Source organism: Uncinocarpus reesii, genomic scaffold (assembly GCF_000003515.1).
Source record: "Uncinocarpus reesii 1704 scaffold_5 genomic scaffold, whole genome shotgun sequence".
Lineage (NCBI taxonomy): Eukaryota > Fungi > Ascomycota > Eurotiomycetes > Onygenales > Onygenaceae > Uncinocarpus > Uncinocarpus reesii.
In genome coordinates, this window is record NW_003052496.1 from 1,003,151 (window position 1) to 1,026,566 (window position 23,416).

The 23,416-nt window shown below is 50.1% G+C and overlaps 9 protein-coding genes across 9 annotated transcripts; 6 read left to right on the top strand and 3 right to left on the bottom strand.

Moving 5' to 3' along the window:
- Positions 1-204: 204 nt before the first annotated feature.
- UREG_07357 (uncharacterized protein) lies at positions 205-3,959 on the top strand (the record flags this gene model as incomplete). Its single annotated transcript, XM_002582538.1, has 7 exons — positions 205-317; positions 435-508; positions 886-1,172; positions 1,229-1,441; positions 1,491-1,574; positions 1,638-3,735; positions 3,790-3,959. The coding sequence occupies 7 exons, from the start codon at positions 205-207 to the stop codon at positions 3,957-3,959; spliced, it is 3,039 nt and encodes a 1,012-aa protein (XP_002582584.1).
- A 1,605-nt stretch (positions 3,960-5,564) lies between these two features.
- UREG_07358 (uncharacterized protein) lies at positions 5,565-6,633 on the bottom strand (the record flags this gene model as incomplete). The annotated part of the gene is made up of 3 exons (XM_002582539.1): positions 5,565-5,689; positions 5,932-6,319; positions 6,376-6,633. 3 exons carry the CDS (start codon positions 6,631-6,633, stop codon positions 5,565-5,567), a joined length of 771 nt encoding a protein of 256 aa, XP_002582585.1.
- Positions 6,634-7,521: 888 nt separating this feature from the next.
- Positions 7,522-9,011, top strand: UREG_07359 (uncharacterized protein; the record flags this gene model as incomplete). Its single annotated transcript, XM_002582540.1, has 3 exons — positions 7,522-7,723; positions 7,791-8,421; positions 8,474-9,011. The coding sequence occupies 3 exons, from the start codon at positions 7,522-7,524 to the stop codon at positions 9,009-9,011; spliced, it is 1,371 nt and encodes a 456-aa protein (XP_002582586.1).
- Positions 9,012-9,951: 940 nt separating this feature from the next.
- Positions 9,952-12,225, bottom strand: UREG_07360 (uncharacterized protein; the record flags this gene model as incomplete). Its single annotated transcript, XM_002582541.1, has 1 exon — positions 9,952-12,225. One exon carries the CDS (start codon positions 12,223-12,225, stop codon positions 9,952-9,954), a length of 2,274 nt encoding a protein of 757 aa, XP_002582587.1.
- A 564-nt stretch (positions 12,226-12,789) lies between these two features.
- UREG_07361 (uncharacterized protein) lies at positions 12,790-14,139 on the top strand (the record flags this gene model as incomplete). The annotated part of the gene is made up of 1 exon (XM_002582542.1): positions 12,790-14,139. The coding sequence occupies one exon, from the start codon at positions 12,790-12,792 to the stop codon at positions 14,137-14,139; it is 1,350 nt and encodes a 449-aa protein (XP_002582588.1).
- Positions 14,140-14,637: 498 nt separating this feature from the next.
- UREG_07362 (galactokinase) lies at positions 14,638-16,330 on the bottom strand (the record flags this gene model as incomplete). The annotated part of the gene is made up of 3 exons (XM_002582543.1): positions 14,638-14,686; positions 14,747-15,628; positions 15,684-16,330. The coding sequence occupies 3 exons, from the start codon at positions 16,328-16,330 to the stop codon at positions 14,638-14,640; spliced, it is 1,578 nt and encodes a 525-aa protein (XP_002582589.1).
- A 1,037-nt stretch (positions 16,331-17,367) lies between these two features.
- UREG_07363 (acetolactate synthase) lies at positions 17,368-19,697 on the top strand (the record flags this gene model as incomplete). Its single annotated transcript, XM_002582544.1, has 5 exons — positions 17,368-17,552; positions 17,623-17,718; positions 17,781-17,848; positions 17,932-19,587; positions 19,648-19,697. 5 exons carry the CDS (start codon positions 17,368-17,370, stop codon positions 19,695-19,697), a joined length of 2,055 nt encoding a protein of 684 aa, XP_002582590.1.
- Positions 19,698-20,232: 535 nt separating this feature from the next.
- On the top strand, positions 20,233-21,834 carry UREG_07364 (uncharacterized protein; the record flags this gene model as incomplete). The annotated part of the gene is made up of 1 exon (XM_002582545.1): positions 20,233-21,834. One exon carries the CDS (start codon positions 20,233-20,235, stop codon positions 21,832-21,834), a length of 1,602 nt encoding a protein of 533 aa, XP_002582591.1.
- Positions 21,835-22,287: 453 nt separating this feature from the next.
- UREG_07365 (uncharacterized protein) lies at positions 22,288-22,911 on the top strand (the record flags this gene model as incomplete). Its single annotated transcript, XM_002582546.1, has 2 exons — positions 22,288-22,489; positions 22,580-22,911. The coding sequence occupies 2 exons, from the start codon at positions 22,288-22,290 to the stop codon at positions 22,909-22,911; spliced, it is 534 nt and encodes a 177-aa protein (XP_002582592.1).
- Positions 22,912-23,416: the final 505 nt, after the last annotated feature.

A 23,416-nucleotide genomic window follows, 5' to 3' on the forward strand; every position in this document is an offset into this window, starting at 1 on the left:
CGCGGTACCGGTACCAAAGGGAAATGCACTATCAAAACGAGATGGCCACCCATTGCTAGAGTTAAAGATGTCCTCCTCTGGAAGATTTACGCCGGAATCATTCCAAGGATTACGATAACCGCTATCACGCGACTCCATAGAAACGAGGGATGCTTTAGAAGCATTACTGGATGCATGCTTGAAAAGCGAGCCAGGAGAACCAGAATGGTTCTTGCGACCGATAAACGACGAAAAAGAAGAAATACTACCAGGCTTACGGAGGCGCTCAAAAATCGAACCTCTATCACTGGCATCGTCGGGGAAGTTGGGGCGAGTGGGTGAGTCGGTAACAAGAGGAGCAGGGGCGTGTTGTAACAATTTTGAGTCAAAGAAAGGCAAAGACTCTTCAAAGGAATCTGACTTGGGACGGGGAATTGATCCCTTCACGGTCGTAGCATCAAGTCCGTGAGAGACGAGACGGGAAACAAGAAAATCGATGGCGTCCTTCAATCCACCGGCGTTGTTCCGTGTATAGCCAAGAACGAGTCTATCCTCTTGGGCGGGAGAATCAGTTCCTAGAGCCGGCTCTCCGGCTGTATCGACCGCTACGGCAACCTCATATTGATCTTTGAGTTTTTGCATGACCTCGACTGTGAACTCTGGAGTCTTGAAAAATTCTCGAAGTTGCTCAGAGCTACTGAAGGATATTTCATGAGTTTCAGGCACCATCCCCTAAGATTTGTCAGTACGATGACCCAAATCAACGTTGTAATAGGCCTGCGTGGGACCCATGCTGGAGCGCATGCACAACTCAAAAATAACTTGCGATGAACTAAAGTCCTTCTATAGCAGTATGTGCGCTTTTGGGATTTCAATTGAGGCATCACTGACACCGAATACCTTCAGCGCGCGCCGCTATCGAAGACGAATATGCGAGAAAGTTGCTAGCACTATGCCGGAAGCCGCTAGGCTCTTACGAGTCGGGGACTCTTCGGGCCTCGTTAGACACTGTGAGAGGAGAGACGGAGGCAATTGGGAAGACACATAGTGCGATTGCATCGCAAATGAAAAGCGAATTGGAGGAACCACTCGCTGCGTTTGCAGGAGGTATGAAGGAAAGAAGGAAAATCGTTCAGTATGGCATTGAGAAGTTGCTGAAAACTAAAATACACCAGCTCCATGCTGTCAATAAAGTATGCCAACTGGTTTATGCCGATTTTCTAAAGCAAGTGCACTGACAGTCAAGTAGTCAAGAGATCGATATGAGCAGGACTGCCTTCGTATTAAAGGATATCTAGCTCAAGGGCATATGGTAATGGGTCAAGAAGAACGGAAAAACAAGGCTAAACTTGAAAAGACTCAGATTCAATTGGCCTCAAATAGTAGCGAATACGAAGCCGCTGTGAAGGTCTTAGAAGAGACCACAGGGAGATGGAACAAGGAATGGAAAGCTGCTTGTGATGTGAGTTACCTTTCGCAATTTTAACATTTTCCACTAACAAGTACGACAGAAATTTCAAGACCTAGAAGAGGAGCGATTGGACTTTACCAAGAGTAGTCTCTGGACCTATGCGAATGTCGCTTCTACTGCTTGTGTTAGTGATGATGCAGTAGGGCTCTCACCCCAAGCATTAGTGGACTACTACTAACGGCTTTAGTCCTGCGAAAAAATTCGAGTTTCCCTGGAAGGCTGCGAGGTCGAAAAAGATATCAGCTTATTCATTAAGGAGAGGGGCACCGGTCAAGAAATACCTGACCCTCCAAAATACATAAACTTTTGTCGGGGCGATCTCAACGACACAAGCTCAGAGACATCTGAAGAAGAGAGTTATTCTGTGGCCCAATTCCAGCGCACGATCAATCCTGCCTTCAGAAGCGCTTCGCCACAGCCTTCTACTTACGAATCTCACCACGACCCGGACTCTGAACTTGCAAGGAGGATGGGCCACGGTGATCCTGGTACACCCGCAAGTCGCGAAGCAACCGTAACTCCACAGAAGTCTGTGAAGCCAGCCCAGCCTCCGCAGCCCGTGCAGACGGTAGAGCCTCCGCAGAAAGTACAGCCAGTACAGCCTGTGCAGCCTATACAACCCGTTCAAACTCCACAGCCAACACAGCCAGTACAGTCAATGCATCAAATGCAACCGGAGTCAACACAGCAAGCTCATCAACAAGTCCAAGCGTTCGAACAAAGCCTACTCACGGATACGAGGCGTGGAGGTAATCTTCCTCCAAATTATGAGCCAAGCCAACATGGAGACATTCCAAACGTCCCCCACAATGAGTATCCTACAGATGGCATGACGATGTTCTGCCGAACAGGGCCCCCGTCAGAGCGAGGATCTACCATCAGTGTAAACCGCCCCTCAAGCCGAGATTCACACTCATATAGTGAACTTTCAAATCCTACGTCATTCTCTAGCATTGAACCCCCTAGCGGGAAGCAGTCTCCGACGAAACCTACCAATGGCGTCCCAATGCCTGGCATGGCTAACATGAAGCAGCCAGTTCAGAAGAAACGCAGTACGTTCTTTAGCAATAGTCCGTTCCGGAGAAAGAGCAAGCATGAAAAAGAACGCCAGAATTCTCAGCAGGCCACCCCCCCGTCAACAAACCGCAATACATGGGCTGCTCCAAAACAGTCGAAAACTGCTAGCCAGATATACCAGAGACAGCCAACTTTTGAGCCTGAACGTCGTACTCGAAGCCCAGAGTTGATTGACCCCAGAGCAAACTTTCAGCTCAATGTCGGCAACAATGTTTTTGATGTAGCATCGCCAGAAGCCACAGCACGACGAGGACCTCAAGCCGCTGGCAACAAGGAGAATGACCTGGACCCCATTGCCCAGGCCCTCGCCGAACTCAAAGGAGTCGGAAAGCAGTCATCTGTCCGGGTTTCGGCCGATCGATATCATGGAATATCAACCCCAGCTCCCCCTTCTGCTGCATCCAGTCAGCCTCTCGCTCCTATACAGGACAGAAACAAGGCTGCTGCAAAACGGGGTACACCCCCGCCGTCATACAGTGATACAGCCCCCATCAAGCGCCTAGATCCACCGCGACCGGCATTCACCTCGGCTCAGATGCAGAAGACAACACAGAAATATGTTGGGCAAACACAGAACTTGTTCAGCAGCTCTACTCGGTCGCAAAGAAGCGCGGCACCAAGTCAACCCACTTCTCAAGGACAATCAGTTTCCCGCGCTGTGTCTCCTGCACCAAGGCGAAGTGCTAGTCCTCAGCCAGTCGTCAATACTGAACGCCGTCAATCCCAATACAGTATCAATAAACCTTCCTCAAACTCGTATCAGTCGAGTAGTATGAACAGCAGATATCGACAATCCCCTGCTACCACACCTACAAAGCCCGTTGCTGAACCCTCTTACTCACAACAGTATCCCCAACGCGCATCCCCCAGCCCAGCCCCTCGCGCATCCCCAAGTGTCTTACATCGAGCTGTATCGCCACAGCCACAATTTATAAGACCAGAGCGCCCTGCAAGCTCAAGCGGAATGGAGCTTCAGCTGTCGACCAACCAAATGGAAATGCATACCGGCGGCCAAATGGGGGGTGAATATGGGGGTCATTCACGGTCATATAGCCATGTGGACAATACGCAACGTCCGATGAGTATGTATTATGGTTCGGCTTCAGATGTGGGAACTAGTGTTCAGCCATATCGTAGCAGAAGCAGGAGCGTAGCTGCACCAGATGGAAGACCGTTAAGTCGAGACGGCCGTCCAATTTTACATTTTGGTAAGTCAAAAATTACGGGATAGTTCTCCTTTGAACTAACAGTTTTCGTCTTAGCACGAGCAATGTATAGTTATACGGCCGCAATTCCCGAGGAATTGGGCTTCACAAAGGGAGATATTCTCGCTGTGCTCCGCCATCAAGATGATGGATGGTGGGAGGCAGAAATTACGGGGAGCCCTACCCATCCTGGCCTCGTACCTAGCAATTACTTGCAACGCTGCTAAATAATGTCCATGACGTTGATGAGTCTCCGCAATTTGGATGTATAGATATGATTCCCTGACGTTTTGGACCGTTTGACGACATCTACTTGTACCCTGAACGGAGCCATTGCATTCGCTCGAGTATTGTCTATTTCGATAGGCTCCATTGCTTTCTCTCTAACTTGTTTTGCTTTCGCTTGCCCCATGCCTTTCGCTGGTTATCCCCTTTTATGTTTGTTGTTGGCATCCTTTTTATTCACTCATGATCTTCGAATTTCTTTTTGATACACCTTATGCTGAGCATTTTCGTCATTCTCGGACATGATTTATTCCCTTTGTTAAAATGCTGAGCGTCTTGCATATGTTATTAATGTCCTTAGTTCTTAGTCGCTTAATTGAAATAATATTCCTTGGAACCAGGAAGGTTGTGGATACTTGCTCTTTTGAGGAGGTAGCCCTATTGAATGAAGTAATAATGCCCGAAGACATAGGAAAGCGACATTTGAAAATAGGAATAACGGGATGGGGAATTGGCTGGGATTTTGAGAAGAAGGTGTACAGATTAATAAGATGTAAAGTCTCAGTTGGATTAAAACCATACAGCCGCTCCAGATGGTGCTTTGCGCCACAAAATGAAATGATATAGACAAAACATGTACACAAAACCATTGGCCAACCTTATGAAAAGATAACGCCGTCATAGTGTATATATGTGCAGGAAAAACTATAGCGTTAATGCTCAGGAAGGGACATATTAGGGGAAAAATCATTTCATTCATCATCGACAAAGGAATTGGCTAGACGACCGAAAAAAGGTACTTCGAAGTGTTCAAGCGTGTCAACTGCAGCTAATTAGCGAATGGGCCGGGATACTTGGGGCGAATATTATGTGGGAGCATACCATCGCGATAGGCGTGTGAGGCGAGAAAGGCGATTAGGCAAAGGTCCACGACGAAAAGGAGCCATGAGAAGATGCTCGTCCAGGCGAAGAGCATATGGATGATCTGTGATTAGAGCGGGATAGTTAGATGAAGTTCCCCGGAACATCTCGTTGGAGGAGAGAAAAACCGTACAAATAGAGCGGTAAACAGCATGCTAGACTGCCAGGCGTGGAATCTTTTAAATCGCACTCTTATTAGAATAATGTATCGAAGCTAATACGGGGACCCAAGGGGGGGGATGTGAGTAGCATGTTGTAAGCGACATCCCCCATCGCCCTTGGGCTGCGTCTTCACATACCGTACATAGTCACTCTTATGTTCTACCAGCAGTAAAAACACCCCGCCCGCAGGCGGTAGCAGCAGATACGCAAGCATCGCCTCAATATGTAATGGTATCGGTAGACTGGTCTCGAACGCGCTCACGTCCGCGCGCCCGCCCTCGACATATCGCTCATGGCCAAATCCCGTATTCGCATTATTCTCTAAACTGTTTCTTCCCTGGCCGGCAAAGACACTAGGAGACGGAAGGTTGGAGGGGACGTTGGGTGCCGGGGGTGAGGATCGGGGGGATTTGGTCCGATTCGCGTCGATGGACGGTGAGAGTGCGCGCTCGACGTCTGGAGATTCGTCCTGGTAGGGTGCGAAGTTCATTGTTCGATGAGGATTAATATGTGGGTTCCGTGAATTATCTGCCCATGGACGATAGTAGCGAGATACGAAGAACTCCTGGCGGAGTAGGGAGTATGGTGATATGGGTGTTATGATCTGCGTTTGGCGGACCTGAAGCGCGGACCGAGCTTGGCGCCGCGTCTACATTTTGTCTGATAGTTAGATATAGGATGAGCGCGGAAGATCATGAACCTTTAAGAGCATTTCTATTCTATCATGACAGCCAGGTACTGAAAGGGGTATCTTAAAAATCGGGACTCCATAAACTCATAACCATGAACCGCTTGGGACTCAAGTCCCACGGAGCCGTCCTCGACTATTTGCGACGCTTGATCCTCTAGATGTAGTTGATGAAGGCCTCCTCAAACCAGTGGTTCCCCTACCTGCAGTGCCTCTACTTTGATTTCGTAAACTAGTTTGCCCCGTCTGCGCGGTGCTGGAAATAGATGGGTTGCGTCCCGCAACCCGTGTCCTCCCTCTTGAGGATGCTCCCCGTAGCCCTCGAGACGTTGCAGCTGCTGCTTCTGCCTTCTTACGTTCCTCCTCTGCGGCCTTTCGAGCCAAGGCTTCCTTTCGTTGCTGCTGTTCCAATTCGCGTCGTTCGGCCGCCTGCTGTTTTAATGCAGCCTCGTTCTCCATCTTCGCGATGTCCTGCGTTGCGCCTTGCCAAGAAGGGTTCAGGATCAGTCTCTGGTTATGTTCTGTCTGCGAAAGGACTCGCGTCCACGTATCGAGAAGGGTGGAAGCTGAATCAACGGTACGGGAGACATTCTATGACGCGATAGGTGAGCGAGTGTCAACAGAAATGTGTCCATAGTATTAGTTACCCCCATATTATCTTTGGCACGTTCTAAACTGTCGATGGTGCCTTCAATCACGTTGTTGATGTTGCGAAGCATTTGCAATTCGGCGCGTAGAGCGACCTCTCTTTCTTCAGAGGACGGGATACCTTGGTTCGAAGAAGCATCTTCCGCGAATTTTCCGGAGCTGTGCTTTGGACGCTGTTTCGAGGACATATTCCAGAAATCCCCCTCGGAGCTTTCTTCGAGGTGCAGCTTCTCCATGTCATCGGTAGGAACGGTCATAGTTGGACATCAGCAACTGGTAGCAAAATAATAGCGCTTCTCAATATAATGCAAGGAATCAGCCGTATCCTGTATATCTCAGTGCTGCCGCGCTCAATCAATCTTGTGGTGACGAAATTGCCGATTGGCTGGAAAGTGGCTGGTTCACCTGGACTAGCCGTGTTGGGCCTAAACTGTGGCTGGTAACCTCACGACTTCAAGTCAACCGACGTCGCGTCGAAATTGGCACTGAGACTCGTTGTTATCCCAGACACGAATACACTGTTGGACGATTCTACACAAAAGAGCCATTGACCTATTGTTGACGCTTGGGCCTTTCTTGGAAGCTTGCCTATGTCACGAAACTTTTGTCCCAGCCTGTGACCCCAACTGGATACGCCTGCACTCCCCGATTATTTGAGTACCGAGAACCGTCGTTTATCTGCAGATAGAGGTGGTTTATATCCTGTTCTAATTGGCAGGCAGTTGCTTGGATTCCGTTTGTTGATAGTGAAGTGGCAGTCGTCTGAACATTTGGTTGCCTGCTTGTCTTGGTGCCTGGAAGCTCAGTTCGTTGGTGCTGGATGTATATTGAACCATCTGGTTCATGAACTCTCGCTGAGTCGTCATCCAGTTGGCGCTTAGTCGTTGCTGAGTCGTTCGCTGAGTCGTCAAGAGCAGCTGGTGAACATTTTGTCTCTGGCATGCCCGCTATAAAGCTTCCTTCACCACCAACATTTCCATCTTTATATTACATCCTCTAGATTTCCAAAATTTGAACTGGTAAGTACTTCAACATGATGACAACTGGCTTTATTCTAAGCTAACACAATACTACATAGCAGTCACAGCACCCTTATATATTCGTCCCATATTTCCACATCCAGGAACCACCTACCCACTGCCAAAATGACTACCACTCCTCCCCCAAGAGGGAGGCTTCAAACGCCATCCGCTCCGCTCCATGGTGCTGGATATGATACATACTCCCCTTATTCCGGCTCACCCCGTCGATCAAAGCGTTTAGCAACCCAGAATGATACAGACAATTCAGCCCAAGATTCGGATACTTTTGGTTTAGATCTTCATTCAGACGAGAAATCTGATGCTGGTAAGTGAGAAAGTTTCGACGAAAGCACCCTTTTTTGTCAAAACCTCACTTTCTGACAATATCTAAGCTTTGGACGGAAACCCCCACACCCTAGATTGTGATTCAGACGACTCTTTGTCCACGCCCAACTCACCTAAGAAATCGCCCTCAAGCAATTCCGATAAACAACACAACTTACTCTCACCTCGCGCTAAAAATCACGCTAGTGACATTACAAGTGGCTTTCCTTCGCTTCCATCCTCCAACATTTCTTCTGAAGGAACAAACCATTCGGTCACCATGACTGCAGGAATGCTTCCAACCCCAGCTAAGACCCCCCGCAAAAAGAGGGTTCCCAATCCGGGGCCCGTTGCGCGTACCTTATTCGCCGATTCTACCCAAGTCATGGACTCTGAGCAACCCTCTCAAAAACGCTCCAGAGGCGGGAAATTCAACGGATTTTCTCTGGAGAGCTTTCATTCTGATCCACAACAGAACTCGGGCTCGATTGATATCTACACGGATGTTAGGGATCGTATCCCTACTCTAAATCCTTCGGTCGATAATCCTTTCATTAGTCGTCCAGGAGAAACCAATACTCCCAAAAACGATGAACCTGGGAAAGCCAAGAGGAGAAAGGTCAGCAAAGATGATGACAATGAGCGCGACTCGGCGGTGGATGACATGGTTAAACGCGATGACGGTGTGCTTTATGTCTTGTAAGTTACTCGTTGACTCCTATATGGGTAGTCTCTAATCGCATCTCAACAGCCGGGGAAAGAAAATCTTTCGCAAATTCAGTCCTGAGCACATTGACGAGGCTGACGATAACGAAGACCTCGGTCTTTTGGGCTCCATGGATGGCGCTTCTGGCACCTACACCCGTCCTTTGACTCGCTCATCTATCAGACCGCGAGTTTTATTCCCTACAGCGGAGCAGTTGCGTGCTCGTGAAGCGAAAACCAAAGCCAAGGAGACCGCAAGACAGACAAGAAGAGCAGAAACGGAAGAGGACGCTCCTCCTGACGCGATTAGAACTCCTACAGCCCCGTCAAAGGCGACCCAACTTGCAATACCTTCTACACCTCTCGCTTCAGGCCGATCCCTCCGTTCTCAAACCAAGAAATTAGAACCTGAAATGACCCCAGACAATTCAGGCAACCGAAGCGGAAATAGGTCCAGCCCTTTTGATCGTTGGACCCGCATCAAATCCAAGTCTTCTCCAGCAGCCAAAGGGAAAAAACGGACTTCCAGCTCCATGGACCGCAACAACCAACCCCAGCGCAAGAAGATTCATCAATCCGAGTGAGAAGTTAGTCCACATGGCCCACACCGAATTTTCAAACTGCGATCCGTAGCGCCGTTTCTCCAGAGCGAGACTATTCTACCTCGACCATAGCTCTCACTCTATATTTTTTATGAAGAATCGGTTTCCCAATCTCCCAGATCGTTTCGTTTCCCGTTTTCCTTTCCATGCAATGATGATAATGACCTATGGTTTTCCTACTTTTCCTACATAACTTACCAGCATTTCTTGCTCCGCAACGTTCGTATGGCAGATAAATTCATTGACATCCCTATCAGTTTCATTTTTCCTCTTTTTTGACATGTACTCTTAAACCTGGACTCTCGCCATGAGTGTTCTTGTTTATGAGATCTCCTTGGCCGCTTGCGCGTTTTGCTTTTCTTTCTGTTTTACACTCGGGTTTAATAAATGGTTCAACGGAACATCGGGGCATCAAGCAGGCGAGTGCAGTGGTTAAATCGGTTGGTTGCTTCCCGTTACCCCAAAACTTAGGTATCCTTTTCTTCCGGCGTTAGGTAAATCGATTTGATACAAAGACTTAGGTATGGCAGGAGACATTAGGTCGAACCTGAACAATAAGAAGCTTATCAAATTATGCGGTACTTTTTTTTGCTCTAACGTAGGCTAGTAAGTTAGATTTGGTTGTATCACTGTGCTCAATATGGGCCTATCCATAAAACTCAAGAGCCAGAATTGTAGCAATAATAAGACATCAACAAGAAAAGAGCGATTTCCCGAACTCTTACAAAGTCCGATCCTTCATGCATCGTCATCATCATTAGTCGAAAGGACAATTTGTATCAAAACCTGCCAAATATGCACCAGAGCCTTCATTCCACTCCCAAGAATACCGCGTCAATGCCAAACTGCTCGCCCGGAAGAACTAGCGCGCCTGAAAGTCGTATGTATATACAACGAAAAGGAGATAAAAAAAAATTGAGGACTATCCCACAATATCCAGGTCATCATCCGAGCAAGCGCCCGGATTTGTCCCTAGGCTTTCCCTACCAGCCTCCCGAATCCCCTTTGCAGTAATGAACCTTGTCTTTTTTACCGGTGAGGACCGCCCATTGTTGTTCCCGGAGCCAGTGCTAGTATCAAAATCCCGCTTCTTAATCCGACCCAGTCGCACATTGCTCGCGTTTTTGGATAGTTTGTCCAATCCCAATACGACACGAGCCGACGGGGGCTCATCGGGCCTGCGCTGCTGTGAAGCGGGAGCGCCGGAAGTTGACGGCTGAGAAGGATCTTGGGCAGCTTCGCCGTGCTGGATACGAAGATATTCCGAGCCAACGCTTTTAAACTCGCCGAGTCGCCTCGCGATATTACGTTCTTTTTCCTGATCGGCGAGCCTTTTGCGCAGTCGATCACCCTGACTCTCACCGCGTCGATGGAAAAAATCTCCGTTGCCGCTGAAGGGGTTATCCGCATCTATCATGCCCGCAGCTGAACGATGAATCCCTGGCACCGGAGGCGTGACATAGTACGTTGACCCTGAGCCCCGATCATAGGCGGCGCCTTCATTTCTGAGGCCGTTTTCTTGTCCGCCACGGCCATGCCCGCCTCGGTTTCCAAACCGCCCGGATCTAGGGCCTCGACCAAATCCGGGACCGTTGTTGACTTCCATTCTCTGTGCGGTTGTTTTCTTCAGCTGAATCTCAACATGGAAATCGCAAAAATCAGTTTTACGGCCGTCTATCCAGGAATCGCAGACCTTGCCGTCTTTCTTCACGGCTTTGCAGAAGTTGATATCCTGAGCAGTGCCTATTTCTAGTATTGTATCATCTGAGGACGATACAGTCAGGCTGAATGCATTTGTGTTGGTTTTATGCGGCGGCGGTGGCATGATGGCCGGATTCAGGATTGCAATCAGCGTGCCTGGTGACATCTTGTAATATTTTGGGAATGCCGTAGCAAACAAGAAGAGGTCGATGCTCCATTTCAAGTCAGTCAAAGTGAACACCATATATTTCGCTGTATTGTTAAGCCCGTCGTCATAAGGATCTTTCTCTTTTTCTGCCCCCTGTTTCTTGTCTTTATGCTCCCTTGGAGTGGACTTTGAACCGACAACCCCAAAAACCACATAGTCACCATCTGTGTCAGGCAGTTCAAACTCTGGTCCCTTGACTGTTCTCAGCAAGTCGGGGATTCGCAGCCTCTTCATGGACTCGGTCTTTCGCGTGACATATGAGTGTGGTAAGATGCGGTTGGAGAGATGAAGCCCCGAGTAGGGTTCGAACTTGGAAGGATCAGGAGTTTTCTTGTCATGCATCCCATGATCGTCTTCGGGTCGGCCAGTTTCAGTGAACGAATTGCTTCGTCCGTGAGTCACAGTGTCTCTCGATGAAGGCCTGTCATGGACTGTAGATATGGTTTTACTCCGGCGTATTGGAGAGCGCGGTCGATTATAGGCATGCACAATATCGGTACGGCTGAATTGCTGGGGCTGCGATCTTTCCGTCGCCAGAGAAGTAGAAGGCTGCTTTGTTGCCTCCGCAGCCGCCTTGAAATTCTCTAATTCCCTTTTGTCCACCTCAAACCCGGTCCTTCGATTACGCGCAACGTTCTGCGCTTTCTCCCATTTGGCTTTGTCCGCTGCCTTGCTCTCGCGAAGTCGTTCGCTGAAACTCTTGATTTTGGGAGAATCGTAGGACGGGAAACTTTGGGAGACTGTAGATGGACCAGCGCCGAGTCGAGATGTAGGTCTAGTCGTACTGAAGGAGCTTCCTGGTCTAGCAGCGTCTCTGGATCCGGGCGGCCGCCTCAGCGACACTTCGCTGCCTTTCAGGCCCTTATCGATGCCCAAGATAACCCGTCTTGGGGATATAGGGTCCTTTGGTGTGACTATTTTCCTGAGAGGTGATAGAGGTACTTGGACATCATTTGCACTTCTCGCATCATCTATTCTCTCGTTCCGATCTCCAAGATATCGCTTCCCAGGTCCCCCGCGAAATCCGTTGCCCTCCGTGCTGGCATCTGCGACTTTTGAAGTCGAACCATTTTGCTGTTTCAACTTTTTCAACTTCAGCCGGGCCTCGATCGCTGCCAGCTTCAACCGCAAAGTCTCCTCGTCATCCTCGTCGTCAACGGCGTAGTCGGTATTCTCGTCCAGCAATTGGCTCGCTCTACTCTTGCTGGGGCTTGTTAGGTTCGCGCGGCTAAGGTGTTTCCGCCTCTGCATCTCTTGGTATTTCCGCCGGCCACCGGGTGAGCTCATAAGGGCTTCGTGGGGAGATTTCGGGGGCCACGGTATTTCGGCCACTATGCTCTCAGTTAGCGGGGCAGGGCGAGGGGGAGACAGAGAGGGCAAACTCACTCGTGGACCTAGCCGCTGCAATCAAAAGCCTCTTATATCTCAGACGTCCATGGCGTCCTTGATAAACATTCAATCCGGAACGTATCGCGGGTGTGCGGCCGGATTGGGAGTAGTGGGAGGTGCGTTTGGAGCGGGCGATAGTTAGGTGAACAGCAGAGATTATGGCCGTAACTAGAGACGCAAATCTGGACGGAGAGCAGGTTCCTCTCTCAATTGAAGCCAGTCGAGCAGGCAGAGAGATAAGCGATGCAGCGTCGAGATGAAGGCGCTTGTTCCCTGCAGGTTTAATTATTAAATCAACACGCGACGGAGCGCGTCTGTTTCGCGTTTCCAGGCCGCCCTTTGCGATTCTCACACAACAGTCGATGGTCTGTATGCTCTCCGACTACAACTAGTATTCCCCATTGAATCTGTTTGACGCATTCTCCCCATATGATCGGATTGTGAGATCATCCGCCACAAACCATGAGGACCCGGTCCTCCGCCGCGACCGCGCCCGCAACGGCCACCGAGGTCGCAGTAACACCTTCAAATACAGGAAAACCACGGGGACAATCCAAATTTCTAATCCTGCCTTCCGACGCTTCTAAAGATGCCCGTTTTGCGCTTCTTGAGAATCCAAGAACAGGGGTCAGAGGCCGCTACTACTTCTGCCCAAAACTTGGGCTTTTCGAATTGACAGCTCTCACGCCGCCAGCCTCGACGCCCCGAAGCGTTTTGTTCGTTGAATCCCGATTAGAAGCGGACAATGATGACGGTGATGATGCACAGCAGCCAGAGGCTCCCGGTGAAATGCAGGATGGGATAGAAGGGAGCGAAGGCGATCATACCGTGCACAATGGCTCTACGTCCAAGACGGCAGAGGTTATCGTTGCGACTCCGATAGACGCAATATTCTTCTTACTACCGATTCTTGCCCCGTCAACGACATCAAAGTCATCACGTCGGTTATTCCAGCCGCTTGATGACATTCTCGACGCTCAGGAGGACCTCTCCAAACATCTTCGAAGTTTCCTGCTCGACAAGGAGTTTCGATCCAAAGTCGAACGTCGCATGACTGCCATATGCGACACGGTCGAGGCAGGGGAAACAATGTTCAGACTCAGTGAGGAGAAGCTAGTCACGGAGCTACTGGCGAAGGCTGAGAAGATGGCCGGCGCTGGACTCCCGCCCTCAATGGAGGAGCGGTTCGTTCGACGGGCGCTGGAGCTCCCAATTCTGAGCATCAGCAGGGAAGACAGCTCAAAGACCACCTCTACGGAGGTGTCAACCACGAATATATCCAAAAATGACCTTGACTCTCAATCGTCGACAACTACAGTTTCAACCACAGCAACCGCAGAAGCCTCCTCAACTTCAGTATCAAGTACTGCAACGCCAGCCACGGAGCTAAGCCAACCGCCTCTTCAAAACGACAATGCGTTTCAAACCTCACAAATAACACATCTTCTTCGCATACGCACAGCCCTGCAGTATATCCAATCCTCCTACCTCCCTCCCCACCTCTCCACCAGAGTCGACGAAATCCTCGCTTCTCCATCTAGCCCCAAAGACTTCACGACCCTAACCGAACACCTAAAACATCTAACCAATCTCCGCGCAGAGGCGGCCGCCTCACGCTCCATGTACGACAACTTCAGCCGCAAACGGGGCCTGGACGACGAAGAAGCAGAAGCGGCGGCTGAAAAAAGACGGAAACAAGAGGAAGAGGAGAGGAAGAAGAAAGCAAAGGAATCTCGAGGAGTACGGGAGCTGAAGAAAGTGAATACTTCTGGGATGAAGAAGTTGAGTTCGTTTTTCGGAAAGAAAACTTGATTTTCCCCATACTGGCGTGTGATCACGCTCGAGGGGAAATTTTGTAGGTGCCAGCAGCCCGGCCAACGTAGAAGAGGTCTTTACGTCCGGGCCAGCAGATCAGGGACAGGCGGCCCTCTCTTGTCGGAGGCTTTAGCTCATGCCAAATCGATGAGAGAAGGACCGCCTGAGAAGGGATTTTTTTCCTTACTAAATGTATATGGTGCATACCGACATCTAAGAGCCTCACATTTTGGCAGAGACTCTGAGAGGTTGTGGCCCGATGGCTTATTGTACTCTACGCGGGGATACCATATTCTCCCCTTTTGAAGATCTTCCTTTGGCGAAGTCATTATAATAATTCGGAAACGGAGCAGCTGAGATCTCATCCGAAGAATATTTACCTCGCGTAACCTTGCTAATCAGTGAACGAAACACAAGACTGGCTAGACTTGTGCTATTTGAATATAGTGTATTAAATTATAATATTGATCTTTATAAATCTTTTAATTAGAAAGTTCAGCTGTGGTCCCCTTGCATGACATCGGTAATCGCACTGCCGGAAATTCTGAGAGAGGCGTTAGCTTTCCCATACACAGCCAGACTGGAAATGTGAGGAACTGCTTACACAAACGAACCACTTGAAGGTTTACTGATCACCATGGCCTCCTTCAACTTTTCTTCGCTTAGGCCGGGGAATCGTTTGTCATAGTATTCTCTCTTCAAAGCCGACGTAACAGCGTCAACCTTCAATTGTGGGATCATATGGACAGTACATCCGCCCCAGCCAGCGCCAGTTAAACGGCTCCCAAAGGATCCGGCGCGAAGGGCAATTTCGCACATTTCATTGACTTCAGGGCACGAGCAGTCATAGAGTGTACGACAAGATTCCTGTGATTCATTCATTAGCTGTCCCAAGTAATTGACACCGTGTTCATCGAGATGATCGGCTCTGGAAAGGCATGCTTTGAAGTCCAAGACTCTTCGTGCTTCTTTAAAACAATGGAGTGCGCGTTGGCGCAACAGGAACCGCTCTGCTTGGACTGGGAAAGCGGATAGAAACTTGGATTCGAGATCCGGGACAGTCAGTCCGAGAATCTGAGCAATTTCCTCCCGCGTATATCCTTGCTCTTGTGTGAGAAGCTCTAGTACCCCCAAAATAATCGAGTCCAATTGATATTCAAGAGGATCCTGCAAACGACCTTCTTTTCGCATCAGCTCATGGTGATAGGTTCGAAAGCTGTAACCCAATGAACTGGCATCCTTGGGCAATTCAATGCTGTGAAGTTTCGCTAGAACCAGTGCGGCCAGGGTGCATTCAGCCACTCTCAGATTATAGTGCTTCGGAGCGGTTTCCGCCTTGTGGGAGGTAACAAAACTTTGGGCCACCAAGAATGTTATTTCCGGTTCCGTCTTCGGGATGGGAACATATTCAGTGCGAAACTTTGGGAAAAAGTGGACGTATAGTAGGTAGCCACGACGCGAAAAGATGGATGCTGCTTGATCCATCCTGCAGATTGTAAGCAAAGCGGCTAGTTCTTCCCGAACCGGTCTCTAGCACTTACCCTCCCGAGTATACTCCAACGGACCGTTCGGAAACCAACGATATATCCAATAGATCCTGTTTTGAGATATCATGGCCGTGGGCCTTAACCACGGCCAAAGCACTGGCACAGACGAATGCCGCACTGCTAGAGACACCGCCGCCTGGCGGCACAGTTCCGTCAACCAAGGCTTGCATGCTCAAAGGGACGAAGCTGCTCCTGCCGGATTTCTCGCGGAGAAATTTGAGTGCTACCAGCAATCCCGCTTTGAAGTAGTTTGCCCAGTCAGGTTTGCTGGCGTCTATATCAATGTCACGGCCACCAGGCACAATGAACTCGCGGACAGGGAACTTTGTGCCATTGACGTTGGCGAGTTTCACGGTGCCATCGGAGCCTTCTGTTTCAACGGTCCTTATGGCAACCAAGACATCCACGCGCAGGGCGGTTGGGAGAACATCGTAAAGCGAATAATCGATGTGTTCCCCAATTATGTTCACTCTTCCGGGACTCCTTGCCACAAAATCGGGGAGCTGGCCGTGAAGCTGTTTGAACCGCTTGATCAAGTCAGCCCATCTCTCTTGTTGATCTGGAGCGACCTTGAAGTCCCCAGGAGTGTCAGCAGGATACACATCGGCAATGGATTGTGTCCGGGGCACGAGCTCCGCCATGTTGCTAGCTCCAGGTCGAGAATCGGCAGGTCTAAAGGTATGAATCCTCATTATCATGCTCCCATGATGCTTGCACGAACAATTGCGGGATGATGACATAACCCGTGTTGCGGATGACTAATCCGTGTTCCCCCACTTCCCGATGCAGCGAACAGCCGATTCCAAGCGCAACCGCCGATGTTCCGCCGTTCGTTATATAAAAGCGAGGCTCCCGATCGCCAGCTGTAACCTGGCGGTGACACTTGCACGGGACACCACAGTGAGCGGATCAGAACAAACCTCAGGTCTTTCGACTGCCGCAACTTGACGCGATGAAAGAAATCCTCCTTGAGAGCGCCAAAGGGCAAATTCAGCACGAATTTGCCCATCTATTATTAACTCTCCACTAATCCCATCGCCAATGCTTTACAGGCCGCCCAGATTGCTCCAGAGTTTGCCCCTCGACCCATCCGGGGTCGACGAAGATGCCTCGCTTCCAGAGAAAGGGCCGCAAACCAAAGGCGACGGGGCATCGTCTACTGTTGATGAACCGTGGATCCGGCGTGCGTTGTTCACTTGAAGAGCAAAGTTTCCGTACCTGAAGCCTGCGACCCCAGATTATATAATCCCGGGCGCAGGAACGAAGATATTCCATTCCGGCGAAATGCAAACAAAGCAAACACTGCACCCCGCAATTCAGCACGTGACCGTCGCCTAATGAGTCAGAAAACTAGTGGCAAACACGAGTTATGCCTAGTGCGGGCTAGTGGCTGCCACACTGGCCAATCACAGGACACTAAATGCCCGATAATCGGACTCTGTGGCGTGGAGTCTGGCCGCCGATATTCGGGTCTGTGGGAATTTATTGAATTGGGCCATTTCGTTGTTAAGAAGTCAATTGCAGGGGCCCGCTTCTTCCTTGTGAAAGAGTCATACCACCTCCCAGCTCTGTGCTCTCCCTTGACATTAAATCTCCTTTTGCCCGCTTCCATCTCCCTCGTCGTCTTTCTTTTGTGTGCTTTTAGCTTGAGAGACTCTGGTGCTTGAAGTTCCTAAAGATGCTGTCTGCTACATCGAGGAGCGCCCTGCGCGCAATCCCGTCAAAACCGTCACATCTCACTTCCAGACAATTCGCAAGCACTCCAATTGCAGCTGCACTCTCCCCGCATCGTCGATCGACACAAAAGCTCGTAACTGGGGAAACTACGAGGCGAGGGCAAAGCACTGCAACAGCGACAGCATCGTACGGTCATCCCCGTGTGGCATTCGCTCAAGTGCAATTCATGTGCTAATGCTTCAATTCCCTGCAACAGACAAACAAGGCCAATTCCAAGTCCTGCATTTAATCAGGATACGAAACAAGATTTATCGCCCCTTCAGAACAGACAACAACCGGGCTTGGATGACTCGTACGTTACCTCGGGTGATTCTTTGCTGCAATCTGGTTACTAAAATTTCTTCGTGTTTGCAGCTTTGTTGGGCTGAGTGGAGGCGAGATCTTTCATGAAATGATGCTGCGTCTCGATGTAAAGCATATCTGTGAGTCATTTTGATGTTAACAAGCCGTGGGATCAGGTGCTGACTTGAAGCAGTTGGATATCCTGGTGGTACTATCTTACCAGTGTTCGATGCAATCTACAACTCGAAACATTTCGATTTCGTCCTTCCCCGTCATGAACAAGGTGCGGGCCATATGGCGCAAGGTTATGCAAGAGCGTCAGGCAAACCTGGAGTGGTGCTGGTCACCTCTGGACCCGGAGCCACGAACGTGATCACTCCAATTCAGGATGCTCTCTCAGACGGCACACCAATGGTCGTTTTCTGTGGCCAGGTTCCCACAGCCGCGATTGGCACTGATGCTTTCCAGGAAGCGGATGTCATTGGGATCTCCAGGGCCTGCACGAAATGGAACGTGATGGTTAAGAATGTTGCTGAACTCCCAAGACGCATCAAGGAAGCGTTTGAAATTGCCACTAGTGGCCGCCCTGGGCCCGTTCTGGTCGACCTGCCCAAAGATGTCACGGCCGGGATTTTAAGAAAACCGATCCCAATGGCATCCAGCCTTCCTTCACACCCAAGTGCAGCCACCATCGCTGCTCGCGAAGTCAGCAGAAACCAACTGGAAGCTACCCTGAAGCGTGTTGCCAACCTGGTAAATGTCGCCAAGAAACCCGTGCTTTACGTCGGCCAGGGTCTCCTTGCCCGCCCAGACGGTCCGGCCCTCTTAAAACAATTGGCCGACAAAGTTTGTATCCCAGTGACAACCACGTTGCAGGGCCTTGGCGGCTTTGATGAACTCGATCCAAAATCTCTGCACATGCTCGGCATGCACGGCTCAGCATATGCCAACATGGCAATGCAAGAGGCAGATTTGATCCTGGCGGTGGGCGCTCGGTTTGATGACCGCGTTACCGGCAACATTGCTAAATTTGCCCCTCAAGCAAAGATCGCCGCTCAAGAGGGCCGTGGAGGTATCGTCCACTTTGAGGTTATGCCCAAAAACATCAACAAGGTTGTTGAGGCCACAGAAGCTGTCGAGGGCGACTGCGCAGATAATATTGCACTCCTCCTTCCCCAGCTGAAGCCAGTATCAGAACGACCAGAGTGGTTCGCCCAGATCAACGACTGGAAAGCCCGATTCCCCTTGTCCTTGTACGAGAGGCAAACCCCAGAGGGCCTTATCAAACCCCAGTACGTGATTGAGAAGCTTAGCGATCTGACGGCTCATATGAAGGATCGCACTATTATTACAACCGGCGTCGGCCAACATCAAATGTGGGCGGCTCAGCATTTCCGATGGAGGCACCCTCGCACGATGATCACATCTGGTGGCCTTGGCACTATGGGTTACGGCTTACCATCCGCTATTGGCGCAAAGGTGGCGCGGCCCGATTGCTTGGTTGTTGACGTCGATGGTGATGCCTCGTTCAACATGACCCTCACAGAGATGTCTACCGCCGCTCAGTTTAACATTGGGGTCAAGATCCTTGTGCTCAACAACGAGGAGCAAGGCATGGTCACGCAATGGCAGAGCCTGTTCTACGAAGATCGCTTCGCCCATACTCACCAGAAGAATCCGGATTTCGTTAAATTGTCAGAAGCCATGGGTGTGCAAGCCAGAAGGTGCGCGCAACCAGAGGATGTCGAATCGAGCCTCAAGTGGCTGCTGGAGAGCGATGGGCCCGCTTTCCTGGAGGTGATTACCGATAAAAAAGTACCTGTCCTTCCCATGGTTCCTGCCGGAAAGGCGTTGCACGAATTTTTGGTATACGACGAAGGTAAGTGATTCTAAACTATTCCGTTATTAATAGGTTCATGGCTAACATGGTTATCTTTAGCCAAAGAAAAAGCGAGGAGAGCTCTGATGAAAAAGCGCACCGGTCATTGAGGTCTTTGAACCTATCAGGACCGTAGCATTAAAATTCTTTTCGCGCTTCTTCACGATTTTGATATCCACGGCGTTGATATTGCTCTCTAATTTCGTTAATTCTAAAGGCCGGCTGTCATTTTTTTTGAGGTTCAAAAATGGGCTTGAGTAGCTACGCCCGATTCTGCAGAGCTATGGAGTAGAGGTGATAATAATACTTGGGTTGCATGTCTGTACATAGGCACTTGAATAATTCTTACTTTTCTATTCAAAATCATCGTCAACATCCAAGAGCTTTTGACTATTAATTGTTGCTGCGCTGGTTCAACCTCGGCTGAAATGGCTCTGGCCGTGGGTCACGTGCTTTGTTTGCCTCTGACGTTTTGTTTGCAGCTCCCCAAGACAAACATCGTGCATGGCGACAGCCGGGGTGAGCTCTTGATTTGGTGCATGGTGCAGATATCATCTGTCTTCCTACATGGCATCCATCAGCCGTGGTCACTCATGATACATCAATTCCGTCTGTGGACATTGTTATTCCCTTCTAACCCTCATAATGGCCTCTCTCCCTCCACAGTCTACTACACCAGGTCGAATACGGTCGACAACGTCACGAGACTCGAACAGTGAACACAACGCTCTCCCGCAAGAAACAAGCTCATACACAGCGACATCGTCGTCAGAGACCGAAGACCGAGAAAGCTCCTCCGAACCCGTATTCCCACGAAGTCCCGCACAGTCCACCTCCTTTGCCGGGATCGAGGTGGAAGACATCACCGATACGAACAAAGAAGCAGAGAACCCAGACACGGTTAATGGCACCGACGCCGCTGGAACCTCATCCAGTAACATTGCCGCCTCCGCGCCCAACCACCCTGACGAAAACGAGCCGAAGAAGTGCTGGATCTGCTATTCCGACGAAACAGAGGATACTCCGCTGAATTCCGAATGGCGATCCCCATGCCCCTGCGCGCTGTCTGCGCACGAGGCATGCCTGCTTGATTGGCTGGCCGATTTGGAGAATCCAAAGTCGAGACGATACAGCGGCCGGTCGGCGAAGATGCACTGCCCGCAGTGTAAATCGGAGATTGTGATCGCTCGACCGAGGAGTTTGATTGTCGAAATGCTGCGCAGGGCGGAACGGCTTGCGGGACGCTTGGTGCTCCCCGGAGTACTGTTTACGCTGGCGGGTACTGTTTGGGCTGGGTGCTGTGCGCATGGGGTATATTCGATGTATCTTATTTTTGGGACGCAGGAGACGAAGCGGATATTGGAGGCTGGAACGGGCCAGCCATGGAATCCGAGGATGAATTTGGGGCTGCCCACGATTCCCCTAACGCTGATATTTTCGCGGACTAGATATGCGGAGAGCTTGCTGCCTGCTATTCCGGTCATATTTTTTGCTACGCATCGTCCCGGGGAGGTGCCGTTGGATTTGGATATGTGGCCGCCTAGTGCATCAGTCACCTTTGCGGTGCTTCCGTATGCGAAATCGTTTTATAACCTACTCTATGAGTGGTCGTTTGGAAAGTTAGAAAGGAAATGGATAGCAGAGGTTCAGCCTCGGGCAGGGGAAAGTGAGGGGAACGGACAGGCCGGCCAAGACGGTCACCAGAATGAGGATAATCAGGTACATGACCACATGGCCGAGAATGAGGGCGAGGTTCTGATGGAGATTGGCTTGGAACTGGAGCTAGGTATGGGAGACGGTGATGAGCCACCTGTCGCCATACAAGCCGTTGCTCGCGGCGGTGACAACCAACCAGCAGGGGCACAAGTGGAGGGGCAGGAAGGGAATCAAGAAGGTGCTCCAGCGAATCAAATACTTGGGAGGCGCCAACATGAGATAATTCAGGATACCAGCAATATCGCCGACACCGTTCTCGGAGCACTTTTATTCCCTGCCATCTCTGCCGGTATGGGTGGTTTGTTGAAATTTACACTACCCAAGTCATGGACGACGGCACCTGCGTCGCTTGAAAAGGGCAGGGCGGGATTCTTTCAAACAAAATGGGGTCGAAGTGTTGTTGGAGGATGTCTCTTTGTCCTGCTGAAAGATGCGCTGGTGCTCTACTGCCGATGGAAGCTGGCCCAGACGCACCGCAAGCGGAGAGTATTAAATTACGATCGGGTTAAAAAGCGAGTTGTCGATCCATGAAAGGAGAGCACTTTGGTTGTTTCCATTACCAGTGTGACCAGTGCTGATATTGGCACCAGTATATCCGAGAAACCTACTAATTCAACTGCATCTTGGGCATGGTTGGCATGTTTACTTGGGGGCGTTTGGCTCATTGAAAGAGATATGATTAATTACTGGCTCCGGGCGCTTCTGATTGGCGATTGTACGTGACAGAGAGCAAGCCTGATATTATTATTTTTATCTGTAGATCGATCAATTCGTCGACAGTCTTCCCTTTATATATGAAAAGCCGCGTCTATTCTAGCCTATCATGGCGATGGCCGTACTTACTTGAGATTATGTAACAGTCGCGCCTAATCACTTGGCATTTTCCCATCGAAAATCCAAAGCCTCAACTCAATTCAGCTGAAGAGCGTTGTCCACCCCGATCATCTTTGCTTGCGGTTCAACGCCCATACTCCATTCCCAACCATGAGGCAACAACTATCTCCCGTGCTCGCCTCCCTGGCAAATGTCTTCAAAATTCCTCTCCGACCTTCCACCCTGAACCAAACATGTGGTGAAATCCTAGCACAGAATTCCTCCCGATCGACGACACCATCAACCCGCTCATTTACATCCAGCGCCGCACTCGCAAAACGAGGAGCAAAAACCAAGCCGGATAAGAAAGTTAGTACGTCAACACCCCTCCTTATCCCGTCCCCCACAAAATCATATTCCTCCTCCAACCCAGACAAAGACACTAATTTTTTTTCTCTCCCAGCCCTAATCCGCTACTTCCTCAACCACCCTCTCACCCCGCGCCCCCTCCGCTTCTCCCGCGACCGCTACCTCCGCCACTGGACCATCCACCGCGCCTGGAACTTGTACCAGGCCAAGCGGCGCGCCGCACGCGATCTCGAGCTCGAGCGCATGCACGCGAGCATGCGCGCGGCGTGCGAGGAGCTGCGCACCGGGGCGGGAGATGGGGGCCGGTTGTTTCGAGTAGCGATGATCAAGAAGGGGGTGTTTACGGATGGGGTGCCGATTGAGGTTGGGCGGCTGCAGACGGAGACGCCGAGTCGGGAGGGGTGGAATTATGCGTGGAAGAGATGAGTGGTAGTACCGGGGGATATTGTTGTGAGGGATTTGGAGGGTTGAGGGGGGGGAGGGACTATGTGGTGGGCGTGGCTGTTGTTGGAGTATTATATTTTTTTCTGTTCCTGAGTTACAGGCCAGGAACGGATACATCTGTTTGGTTTGCACAGCCAAAGTGTACTATTAGAATTGGTTGCCGATGGCCTTTTTGCAATGGATATCAAAAGGAGTTTATGGATTTAAAAGCTATATCAGTTCACTTCATGAACAAAAATTGTAATTTGGAATATACCTAAGACCGTAAACCTAGCTGTCATTGATATGACAGCAATTACTCATAAGTAAAGGGGAAAGGGAAAATTAGTAGGCCCAATAATTGACAAGAGAAGGGACCCAGGGAGCAGAACCGGAACTGAGCAGCTATGCATGCTGCTCCTCCACATAGGGATATTTCATTTCAAACATGAACAGGAAGCTTTGCGAGGAAAACTGAGAACATGCCAGATTACAAATTAGAATAGAG